This window comes from Medicago sativa, chromosome 6 (assembly GCF_051527215.1).
Source record: "Medicago sativa cultivar Bolivia chromosome 6, Bolivia_mono, whole genome shotgun sequence".
NCBI classification, from domain to species: Eukaryota; Viridiplantae; Streptophyta; class Magnoliopsida; order Fabales; family Fabaceae; genus Medicago; species Medicago sativa.
The window spans coordinates 91,932,358-91,945,039 of NC_140754.1; the positions used below are offsets into that span (position 1 = coordinate 91,932,358).

General features: G+C 32.6%; 1 protein-coding gene and 2 pseudogenes across 3 annotated transcripts; 2 read left to right on the forward strand and 1 right to left on the reverse strand.

Annotated features, from left to right (window-relative positions):
• Positions 1-208: 208 nt before the first annotated feature.
• Positions 209-1,628, forward strand: LOC146918224 (LEAF RUST 10 DISEASE-RESISTANCE LOCUS RECEPTOR-LIKE PROTEIN KINASE-like 2.5 pseudogene; annotated as a pseudogene). The gene is made up of 2 exons (XR_015016074.1): positions 209-298; positions 415-1,628. The product of XR_015016074.1 is annotated as an LEAF RUST 10 DISEASE-RESISTANCE LOCUS RECEPTOR-LIKE PROTEIN KINASE-like 2.5 pseudogene (transcript).
• A 1,217-nt stretch (positions 1,629-2,845) lies between these two features.
• On the reverse strand, positions 2,846-6,673 carry LOC146918225 (protein SAR DEFICIENT 1-like). Its single transcript, XM_085719860.1, has 5 exons — positions 6,232-6,673; positions 5,298-5,458; positions 4,522-4,719; positions 4,289-4,388; positions 2,846-3,687 (listed from the first exon to the last, which is right to left on the reverse strand). Exons 1-5 carry the CDS (start codon positions 6,515-6,517, stop codon positions 3,404-3,406), a joined length of 1,029 nt encoding a protein of 342 aa, XP_085575986.1. The 5' UTR covers positions 6,518-6,673; the 3' UTR covers positions 2,846-3,403.
• A 1,486-nt stretch (positions 6,674-8,159) lies between these two features.
• On the forward strand, positions 8,160-11,309 carry LOC146918226 (LEAF RUST 10 DISEASE-RESISTANCE LOCUS RECEPTOR-LIKE PROTEIN KINASE-like 2.4; annotated as a pseudogene). The gene is made up of 3 exons (XR_015016071.1): positions 8,160-9,070; positions 9,281-9,301; positions 10,027-11,309. The product of XR_015016071.1 is annotated as an LEAF RUST 10 DISEASE-RESISTANCE LOCUS RECEPTOR-LIKE PROTEIN KINASE-like 2.4 (transcript).
• The last annotated feature ends 1,373 nt before the right edge of the window (positions 11,310-12,682 follow it).

Sequence of the window (12,682 nt, forward strand, 5' to 3'; positions counted from 1 at the left end):
TATATGAAAAAATGGATTTAATTTGAATTTGATGCAAAAACTTAAGAGGATTCATTCCAATCTTTAATGTTAATATGTTAATGTTAGCCATTTCTTATATACTTCCATTTGTGTCCATGTTTGTCCCCTGATCTATATTTGTTTTCATCTTTTGATATCAACTTAATTTTGGACTGTGCACTATGTAGTTCTTATTCAAAAGGACTAACAATGCTCTAACAAATTCTTCTCTATGATCTTTCTACTACTATCACAGGTAAGCATTTAAACTGGCAAGAGAAAAGGAAAATCATTCTAGGTATATGTTGAGACACATAGAAATATGTTTTCTTTCTCTTACACAAAATAACTTGTATATAAAGAAAACTGTAATTCTTTTCTATATCATAATACATTAACTGAGCCTCCTAACAGGAAGTGCAGGTGCAACATTAGTAGGATTATTGATATGTATCGCTATCTTTTGTTTCAAGTACATGTCAAGAAAGAATAACAAAGACATTGAAGAATTCTTAAAAACTCATGAAGCCTTTAGTGTTAGAAGATACAAATTCTCGCATATCAAGAAAATGACCAACAACTTCAAAGTCAAATTAGGACAAGGTGGTTATGGTACAGTGTACGAAGGAAGGCTGCTCAATGATTGCCCTGTGGCCGTAAAGATACTGAAGACGTCTAAAGGAAATGGTGATGAATTTATGAATGAGGTTTCTAGCATTACTAAAACCTCTCACGTTAATGTTGTCGCCCTTCTTGGATTTTGTTTTGAAGGACGGAAAAAAGCTCTCATTTATGAATTAATGTCGAATGGTTCCCTTGAAAAATTCATCTACAAAAAGGGACCTGAGACCGTTCCATCTTTAAGTTGGGATATTCTTTATCAAATTGCGAAAGGGATAGCTCGAGGGCTAGAGTACTTGCATAGGGGATGTAGCACTCGAATCTTACATTTTGACATCAAACCACATAACATTCTTTTAGATGAGAATTTTTGTCCCAAGATATCGGATTTTGGACTTTCAAGACATTGCCATAAGAAAGAGAGCATTATTTCTATGTCAGACGCTAGAGGGACAATGGGGTATGTAGCTCCTGAGTTATGGAATAGAAATTTTGGAGGTGTTTCGCACAAGTCTGACGTTTATAGTTATGGAATGATGTTGCTAGAAATGGTTGGTGGGAGGAAAAACATTAACGCCGATGCAAGTCAAACAAGTGAGATATACTTTCCTCATTGGGCATACAAGAATCTTGATCTACGCAATGATTTGAGACCTGACGAAGTGATTGTCTCGGAAGAAGATGAAATTGCAAGGAGATTGACCATTGTAGGTTTATGGTGCATTCAAACATTTCCAAATGATAGACCAACAATGAGTAGAGTGATTGAAATGTTGGAAGGCAACAAGAATTCTTTGGAAATACCACCAAAACCTATTCTTTCTTCTCCTACTAGATCAGTACAAGAATCGTCAGCTTCATGAAATTTTGGGGTAAATGTTCCGCACTGCATTATTTATCATACTTGTTGTATATTTTAATATCACATTGTAAAGCAAGTGAATGTTATATGTGTACTAAACTGTTGTCATAGTTAATGTAAAAGCATTACACATTGGTCAGAAAAACTATATGTTATGCATACTAAAGTAAAAGGTCATTCAGATAAATCTATTGTTGCAAATGGAGGTTAAAGTAGAAGTGATATGGATGAAACAAATTAGAATATATATTAGATAGCATATTTTCGATTATGGTTTCTTCTTTTCAGGACATTATAGTAAAGAAATTGGACAAGAATTCAAACCACTTTGCAGAATTTCACGATATAGCATGCATCAATTGCTAATTAATGAAGTATTTAGAATGTCCAATATTGGCCTAATCAAACAAATTATGCACTGTAATATTGTACCCCAAAAAAAACCTATGTATTGAAATTATCATGAGGATTTTACATAGATACTCCATGATGGTAACTCAGATTAAGGTCCCTCAAGTCTTTTTGGTATACCAAGTATTCTCTATACGCAACTGTAGAGATTAATTTTTTGAGTCAGGTAAGGTCACAATAGATGGCAAAACTCTCAAGTTTTAATGTTGCTGCATTACCAGAACAGGATTTGAACCCTAAACTTCGTGTTAAACATAGAGACACGAAAGATCTCATTTAAACGCTTTTGATTATGTTGTTGTGTTACTAGTTATTAGTCATAATAGTGTACAGGGCCGGCCCATAGCCCGTCGAGGCTGGGCTATGTCACCGGGCCTCGATTTTTTGGGGGCCCAAAACATTTTTTTTTAGTATGTAAGGCACTTAGTTAGAGTTTATATAAAAGTAATGCGAAAATTTTACAAACAGAACTTAGTGCTTCAGTGGCGCGCTCATCAGTAGTGATGGAGTGTGTGGTTGATGGTTCAACTCCCACCACCCACCAAAGGGTTTTTTTTTTAATTATTTTTTTTATACTGTCTTATTCACCAAAGGGTTTTTCTTTTTTTTATACTGTCTTATTTAGTTTTTTGGGGCCCAAAATTTAATTTTTTTGTCAACCCTTAAATTCTAAAACGGGGCCAACAAAATTGTTAAGACGGCCCTGATAGTGTATCATGAGTACTATATACATTGTTAACAAAGTAACAGCTCTGCCCTAATAGGTGGCAGGTTGGTTTATTCCATAACATGATCTCAATTAATTTGTTTCCTTCACTTATTGTACTTGGCTTCTTTTATCATTCTGGTGTTGACACATTATTTAGGGGCACACCACTTACAAGTAAGTGTAAGTTACAAGAATTATAAAAAGATTATATTTGCTAAATAGAAAATTTGTAACACTAAATAAGAGAATGGAAGGGAACCATATTATAGAGGATGTGCTATTAGCTACTAGACATAATATTGTTTCATGATTATACATACATTAATATCAGAGTATTAACTCTTCCCTACAAAGTGGCAGGTTGAGTTCTTCATCATTAGCCCCTGCCACATTTACACTAAACCTAATTTGTATTTCTTCAAAGCTTGCACTTGCTCTTATGTACAACCCAAAATCAAAGTAGCTTTTTTTTTCTCCATTTTGACTTTGACACACTATTTAGGGGTACACCACTTGCAAGGAAATGTATATATGTTACAATAATTATAAAAAAGAACTTATACATACTTGTAAGTAGCTTACCTATTATATTTGCTTACTATAAAGTTTGTAGGATTTGGTATTGTAACAACGTCCTGCTGTAATAGATTTTGTCCATCCGGTCTTCAATCGGAGGCTGAGATCTAACTGTGTGAAAAATGGCCAAATAAATCTGAGTTGTTGAATCACTTTCCTACGGCTAAGATCGACTACTGCGTGAAGCAGTTACAGCAGGCGATCCGGATCCGCATTTAATACATCTAAAGTTGCCTTGTGAACCCATTAATGTCCCTAGGGACAGAACTTGAAGGTGTCTCCCCATCTGATTGTGTCCCTGTGAAGCCAAAAGGAAATCCATTTGCATTTGGTGTTGTGGTATAGGTTTGATTCAATAACCACTCACTGCTAGCCATTTGTACATTATTGCTTGGCACATAGCTAGCAATATTTTCTATAGATGGATCACCATAATATTGATTATGATGATATCTTGTTGCTACTGTTGCTGGATGATTGTTTGGATATTGCTCCACAGTTTGATCACCTATAATTAAGTTCATACTAACATTAATTTCATTGTAGAATAAAATGTAATTAACTATTTGTCACATTCATAATTGAAAGTTTTTGAGATACTTAATAAAATGGAACTATATGTATACAATCTGGTTGATATTTTTTAAGATTAATATGCTCTAGTTTTGTATGAGATATGTATTCATTCACCACTCTTAACATGAATTTGTTTTTTTTTTCACAGGTTGAATTAGATTTGGATTTGCTGCGGTCGGCAAATGCACACATTTAACATTTTGGTCATATTGGTTAAGGTTAAATTGAGATCAGACAATCGATTAAAATTTTGATATACATTTTGATTTTTTGTTAAAAAAAAAAAAAACAAAGAAAAACTAAGTCATCTAATCTCAATTCAACGATCACCAACATGCCAACTACGTGAATACATGGATTGTTATCCACTACAACATGTTTTGTGTGGTGCTACGAAGCCAACCAGTGTGAGTATATATGATCTTATTTCTATTAACAAAATAACAACTAATATTTGTTATTTCTAAAAGAAAAAAATATGTATAATTTATCTTATTGAGAACTAAAGTCATTGATGATTAATTGAAAAATACCTTGGGTTAACAAAGCAATGTTATCATTTAAAACCCCATCAATTTCCTCCAACTCATCCCATTTTGTGTATGCTTCTCCAACCAATTTGTCTATATAGCTCTACAAATTTAGGAATGGTATAACACCAATTAAAATGAATTAGAGGACCAATATCTAGCATATAATGTAATCCACAAAGTAAAGTAAGACTACAAATGTGAGTCTTGAGTAGTAGATGGTTAATATATTGTACCTTATTCATTTGGCTCAAGTACTCTCTGCTGGAAAATTCTTGTCCATTGATATTAGCTTTAATTAATTTGCATATTGGATTCAGAAGAATGGTAAATTGAGGTCCACGGTACCTATAGATCTTGCTCCCCATGTCACAAGTCATTGCATGCTTTATTGTGACTTTCCACATTCTATCAGACATCCCCATGCCCAAAATCTAATTTCAGATAAATTCATCAATTAAAAAAGTAATGAGTTCATATTGCTTCACAAATAAGAATCTAATATATTTACTTGACCAAAAAAAAAAAAAAAAAGAATCTAATATATTTAATGAAAGGAAAATGCTAATTGCACATGTTAAAGGAAATATATATACTACTATATAGTAATTCTATCTCAAAAGTCGTCTAATCAATTTCTTAAAAGTACTCAAGCTACTCTTTTCAGTATAAAATTTTTACTTTTAATTTTCTTAACATGTATCATAAGAGCACAAGTTAGCATGACTTTAAATAAACAAACAAGTTAATAGATGATTAAGTTTAAGTTCATATTTGCGGTCTAACGTAATCTTTTGAAGAAATTGATCTTGTATAATGTTCTATGTAGTTTAATATGTTTAAATTATTAAAAATATTAATAACATATATATTCAAATATGTTGACCTAATAGAACTAAAAGACTTTTTTCTCAACTAAAAATATATCTTAAAAAAAATTAGCATAAAAATAGGCTCTAGGAAATGTGGTGTAATCTATCTTATTTTCACCCCTAATTATAAAGATATATACCTCTCTTAGCTTTGGAGTATCAATAACTGCTAATTTAAGAAAGTCTTGCACTGTTTTGATCCCCTTAGCCATCATTTTGTGGTGGAAAGCTCCATCTTTCCCTATCTTCTCTAGGCGCCACACATCATCGCCAAGCATTGGTGGATGATGTTTTTTGTACACTTCATGATAATTATGAAAACAATGTCAATAAGAAATAAAATTTAGATAATTAACATGTAATACTTATTACTTCATAAAAAGAAAAAACTTGCAATACGACTAAACTATAATTCCTGACAGGCAAAAATGCTTATATGCAACTCAAAATTAATACTACATCAAAGTAAGTTTTAAAGTACTACTTGTTGCGACACATTTTTGTAGGAAATAGAGTTTCCTTCTGTAAATACTAAATATAAACAATATTTACACACTCAATAACTAAACTACACCAACAAAAATCATTTACCCTATTATACAAAGACAAATGTTAATGTGTGTCCTAAAAACAAATGTTAATAAACTTATTATAAAAATATATTTATCAGTAGTCGTACATTCAACTTTTTAAAAATTAAAATATTCTTCAACTCAAAATTTCTCCTTTTAAATTCCTTAACATGTATATATCATTAAGGCACAAGTTAACTTTGCCTACTTAAATTCCTTAACTAGCAGCTATAAAATGATGAATGACTAGTCAAACGCTCAAAATAAATTGTGTTCCTATTTCATAGTCTATAGTACAACTAAAAGTGGGGACCATCTTATTAATATATTTAAAGGTGAAGAATTAATTTAAAAAGACCAAAGTTAGTTGGAAATAAGTATTTAGTCATTGTCATCAAATATATTCCAATCAATAATATATCATGCTACACAAAAAATTAAGTCATGTTAAAGATATTAAATATAGTTTATAGTATAACAAGTTTATAATAATAAAACTTACATTCTCCACGATGATCCTTAACAACAAATGCCTCAGTCATGCCTTCTTGAATCCTAACACCTTGATTACTTCCATGACTCACCTTAACTGCAATCCTGAACTTCCTGCACTTTATCCAGCTAGAGTTATCTGTGAACTCTATGTCCCCAATTGGTGCAATTCCACCTCTCATAGTAAGGTTCAATTCTCCAGAAAGTAATGGTCTCTTCCCAGTTCTTTCCTTCACTATGTATTTATAATTCTTCACTAGTCCAGTTCTCATTTTCATCATGTGGAAAATCTCCATCAAGTACCACAATCTCTAGCTTTATAGGGTAAGGAAGACTTGTTGGAACAATTTGGTTATTGTTTGTTTTGTCAACAAGACTTATGCTTATAGGCTTACCTTCAGCGTCGAGTATTCTACTACCTGTGAAAGTTGGAACGAAGTTATCTCAGTGGTAACTCAGCGTCGAGTATTCTTGATTACTACAAGAAAAATTTAATAACGACGAAGAGTATAAATTCGGTAATCAAATTTGGCAACTCTACGATTAGTAAGGGTGGGAATAGATTAGGTCGAGTTAGACTTTGCAAGGCCTAAGTCTGTCCTGTCAAAATATTTAAGGCTTAAGCATTGTCAGCGGCCTGTCATAGGCTTATTTTTTAGGCTTGAGCCTGATCTCTTGAAAGTCTGATGTGACCTGCTAGCCTATTTAAAAACATGTTTCATATGAACATCTTTAAATAAGTAATGTGATCTGAGTTTGAATAGACCAACGAACTAATAGATTAATGTGATTAAACTCCCTTTTGATATTTACAAGACTATTTAGAGAATTTGATTGTATATTATATCATATCTCAATTATAGTTTATAATAATATACTTAAATTTACTAAAAAAATAATGTATACTAATAAACTTAAATTACTAAAAAGGTTAATAAATTTACAATTTAATTAAAAGTACAAATTATAATACAATTAAGGCAAAATTACACTTTTAGTCCCTTAACTTAATTTCAGGTAACAGTTTGGTCCTTTATCTTTTTTTCATTTCAATTTGGTCCTTTTTGTCCATTCTCATATACATTTTCAAGCTTCAAATTTAATATTCTTATGCAAACATAGACAAGGATCATAGATTTGAAGACTGAAAGACCATAAGAAAATAAAATCATGAATTTTAAGCTTAAAAATTCATATGAAAATGGATCAAAAGGACAAAATTGAAATGAAAAAAAAGATAAAGGACCAAATTGTTACCTAAAATAAAGTTAAGGGACTAAAAGTGTAATTTTGTCTACAATTAATATTAGTAATAAACAATATTATTTACATTTACCTAAGTAGGTTGGCCTGATAGGATTAAGAGGTTTTTTATATGACATGTGACCTTACCTTTTTAGTTAAATAGGCTTCGAAAAAGTTTAACCTAGCTTCTCTATTTAAGAAAAAAAAATTGGCTCGGTCTGTCTGTCATAGGCTATGTCGTATGTCTCTATAGAGCGATCTGGCTTATTTCCATCCCTAACGGTTAGCGACTAATTTGAGAGTGAGTTAATCATTCCTATCAATTTTCGCTACATGATGTCGATCATATTTCCTAATCTAAATTTTAATTAATTCATTAAAAGGAAATAAATAAGAATGGAAGAGGTTCTCATGAGTTTAGCTCAGTTGGTAAGGGTACTCGTGAACTTAGCTCAGTTGGCAAGGACAATGCATAATATATGCAAGGTCTGGGATTCAAACCTCGGCCGCCACAAAAAATAAAAAAAAAATAAAACTCAGTTGATAAGGACAAAGCATAATATATGCAAGGTTCAAACCCGGGACACCACCATAAGATTATAAGAAATAAGAATGAAAAAGAGAGTCCTACCATAAGAAAATAACGTATAAGAATGAAAGAGAGAATCCTACCATAAGAAAATAACGTAACGAAAGAGAGAGGCAATTTCACGCTTGACTTGTGTTAGTTTACTAAATAGAAGCAAGAACCATGCACTAAACTGCTTCTATCTAAACCTCATTTCATAACATAACTTCTTTCTTTTCTTCCTTGTTCTCAACTATGTTCCCAAACATTACATACATCTCTTTGTTATTTCACTTCTTATTGATAATAATCACTTCTTTTAATCCAACACAAACCCAATCTCAACCAGTTCACGATTATTCAAGGTGTAGAGATGTCGACCATTCCTACAATTGTGGAAATATTTCCAACATCTTATATCCATTCTGGGGACAAAATCGTCCTTTTCACTGCGGCGCCGGCAACCCGTTTTACCTTGACTGCCACAACAACAATATTACTACCATTCTATTATCATCACAAAATTTCACAGTACTTGATATTAACGCACAAAAACACACCATCAAACTTAAGAGAACAGACCTTGATCAAAATCTTTGTTCTCCTCAATTTAATGATACTTATTTCGATGAAATTCTGTTTAAGTACCTCCCAAGTGTCACCTTCATAGACATATACTACAATTGTACTTACAATGTCTCTCAAGATTTACTTAAAAAATCTCTTTGTGGATCTCACAATCCTTCCTTTGCTGATTACTATGTGCCGTATGACGAAAATCTAGATCAGAAGAGATGTGAGAAACATATTGAAGTGCCCGCAGGAGAAGATATTTATTATTCCGACGATCTTGAAAATGGTTTGGACAAGGGATTTGAGGTGGAATACAGTGTGAATGAGAATTGTTTAAATTGTTTAGGAATTGAAGGAGATTGTTCGAGTGAATATATGGATAAACATGTTGATTTTGATTTGTGCTATTATGATAATTGTCCAGATGGGTCTATTGATTTTAACTGTTCTCCTCTTCACAATAGTATGTTTTCTTATCTCTTTATCTCATAAATATATAAGGTGAGGCCAAGGTTGTCTTTGTGTTGTGTATCCTTTGTCCCGTACGCCTTGTGCCGAAAAGATTACTTTTATTGAAATTCCATTTTAGCGTGTTCAAAAAAAATATTCAAGATAAAATTAATTTTTTTTAGGCTTATCCAATGCTTTAACAAATTCCTCTATTCTTTTGCAGATTCATCTACTACTATAGAAGGTACGAAATTGAGCAGGCAAGGGAAAATGAAAATCTTTATAGGTGATACATCTATAATATAATTTTCTATTTTATTTCTCTTTAACTATTTTGTTCGATATTTAGCACTCCCTCCGTCTCAAATCAAATGTCCCTTTTGAGTTCTATACAAGTTATTAAGGAAATGATTAATTTTGTTAATTTTAATGGTAAAATGTGTTTCATTTACTGAAACACCCTTATTAATTATAGTTAGTGAAATATTTCGATGATTGAATTGCAATAAATAAGTGTATGTTAGTGCAAAAGAATAATAAATAATCTATTGTATTGTAAAAGAGACAAATAATTTGAGAGAACTAAAAATTGAAAATAGGAAACCATTTTCCTGTATGCAATAAAAGAAGAACCATTTTCCTCCCTTAGATAGGCAAACAAAGACCAAAACTATACTATAACCTTAACTTTGACAAAGTTTGCCCACAATACACTAGTTTGGACTTTGTCTTTTACCAGCAAACTATTAGTATTTACTATGTACCTGGAAAAACTTTAAGCACATGACTTACCAATATAACTTTGATTACAGAGAGATACTGAATTGTATCACTTTCATTAGAAGGAAGTCAATATTTTGTCATTGACACCCTAAATAACTTTGTAGGAAAGACACAATACAAATTTTTTTATTTATTTAACTTTGTTTCTTCCATTAGCACATAATAAGATCATTCTCCTTCTAACAGGTGTTGGAAGTGCAGCATTGGTAGCATTGTTGATGTGCATCACAATTTGTTATTTTAGAGGCAAGTCATTAATACAACAAGTAACATCTCGGTTTAGGACAAAGAATGATAAAAACATTGAAGCATTTTTAAAGGATCATGGAGCTCTATTGCAGAAAAGATATAAATATTCAGAAATAAAGAACATGACAAACTCATTCAAGGATAAGCTCGGGCAAGGGGGTTTTGGTGTTGTGTACAAAGGAAAGTTATTCAATGGTTGTCTTGTGGCAGTGAAGATATTGAATGCATCAAAAGGAAATGGTGAGGAATTCATTAATGAGGTTGCTAGTATTTCTAGAACCTCTCATGTTAATGTTGTCACCCTTCTTGGATTTTGATTTGAAGGCAACCAAAAAGCTCTCGTATATGAATTTATGTCAAATGGGTCTCTTGACAAATTTATTTACAATAAGGAACCTGAAACAATTGCATCTTTGAGTTGGGATAAATTGTATAAAATTGCAAAAGGGATAGCTCGTGGACTAGAGTACTTGCATGGAGGATGTACCACTCGAATTTTACATTTTGACATAAAACCACATAACATTCTTTTAGATGATAATTTATGTCCGAAGATTTCAGATTTTGGACTTGCAAAGCTATGTCTCAGGAAAGAGAGCATTGTTTCAATGTCAGATCAAAGAGGGACAATGGGGTATGTAGCTCCAGAAGTGTGGAATAGACATTTTGGAGGAGTTTCACACAAGTCTGATGTTTATAGTTATGGAATGATGTTGTTAGAAATGGTTGGAGGGAGGAAAAACATTAATGCTGATGCAAGTCGCACAAGCGAGATATACTTTCCTCATTGGGTATATAGTAGGCTTGAGCTTGGTAATGATTTTAGATCTGAGGGAATAATGGATAAAGAAGAAGATGAGTTTGCAAGGAGAATGACCATTGTAGGTTTGTGGTGTATTCAAACGTTTCCTAATGATAGGCCTACAATGAGTAAAGTGATTGAAATGTTAGATGTTAGCATGAATTCGTTGGAAATGCCACCAAAACCATTGCTTTCTTCTCCGACTAGATCTGTATCAGAGTCTTCCACGACCTAAAATTTGTGGGTGTGTGTAATTTTTAATTAGAGTAGAGATCATCTTAACACTTTTAATCATCTTGTCATGCAAGTGGGTCTCAGTGCTCAAATTATTTTTATATTCAATGCAGAATCATGAACAATTTGTGATGTAACATTTATGTTTTAAATTTATAATTTTATCATCTTATATCATTTATAAGTTGGCGACTGCATAAGCTTCAAATGAAAAACAAGCTATACTACAAAAAGTTTATCTTATGTGGAAGTAACTAGTAGGCAATGATCAATGCATATGCCCTTAAATCCTTAATAAATGTTATAAAAACTTAGGTATACTAGTTCCCTCTTTGAACTCTGAGTTTGCACATTTTTTTGAAGAATGCGGGTCTTGCGATGCGTTGAGGAGAGTGTACTCCTGGTGTCTTTGTTTTAACGTATGGCTTCCAGGCTGTCTACAAACTTTGGTTGTTTCCTCGACACCATAAAGTGAGACATAAACCGCTTGCATAGTTCGATTCAAGAATAAATAGACCGAGGTTTGAGAGTCTTAAACCATGTCATAGCTCATTCCTACTACCTCAAAACAAACAATCTTAAATTTCACCGGAGTGGCATGGCGAAATGACAACAGTGTGACCATGGTTTTGATGTGATCGTCGGGATATTTTGTCTCGTCGTAGAGCCTGACGTTGAGAGGCTTCTGGAGGGACTATGGGATCGGATAGTCATTAATCTTGCTAGTAAATGCATTCTTCATAGTTGATTTGTCGTCGTAAGAACTCTAGTGGATGGACTTAGACCGATGACAGTTGTGGGGGATGATACATCATCACCAGCTCTCTGCGGTGAATTTTCGCTTGGCTTGTGTGTTTCAATTGGATTGTCTCACATGACATTCCCCTATTATGTCACTAAGCAAATTAAGTTTCCTATAAGGTGTTAAATCAAAAACCAGACCTAGTTTTTTAGTGAGAGAAACTTCATATTCTCTCTGAGTTTTCTTTCTCTTTCAATCATCGATGAAGAGTGATTTTAGGTCATTTTTTGACCTGGAATCACCCCTCTGCATCCTTTTTCTCTTTCTTTCAATCAAATAAGTGATTTCCACATATAAGTTTTTTTTTTTTATTTTGTCAAATGTGTTGACCTTGTTTTGGATTCCATTTTCTTTGGTCAGTAGCTGCCAAAATTTTGATGAGGTAGCAGCCATACAAATCAAACAATGGAGAGAGAAAAAAAAGGAAAGTGAGGAGTAATTTCACAGTTGACCATTCTCCTTGACTATATGGCCACGACAATAATCAACATATATTTTCGGATACAAATTCCCTATCTTAAAAGAAACACGCGTTTACACACATTGGACAATCTCGTCCCTTAAATTAAGATCAGATTGCTGAAATTATAAAATAATAAAATCAATTTTAAACAATCTTTGTCATTGATTTAGATCGAACGACGGGACTAAAAACTATATGACAAAGTTGCTTTAGAGAATTTGTTTCCAACATAACCCACAAACAATAATTGTTTCTCCTCTTCCTCGTACTGCTGCGCAGAAAACATTGAGGA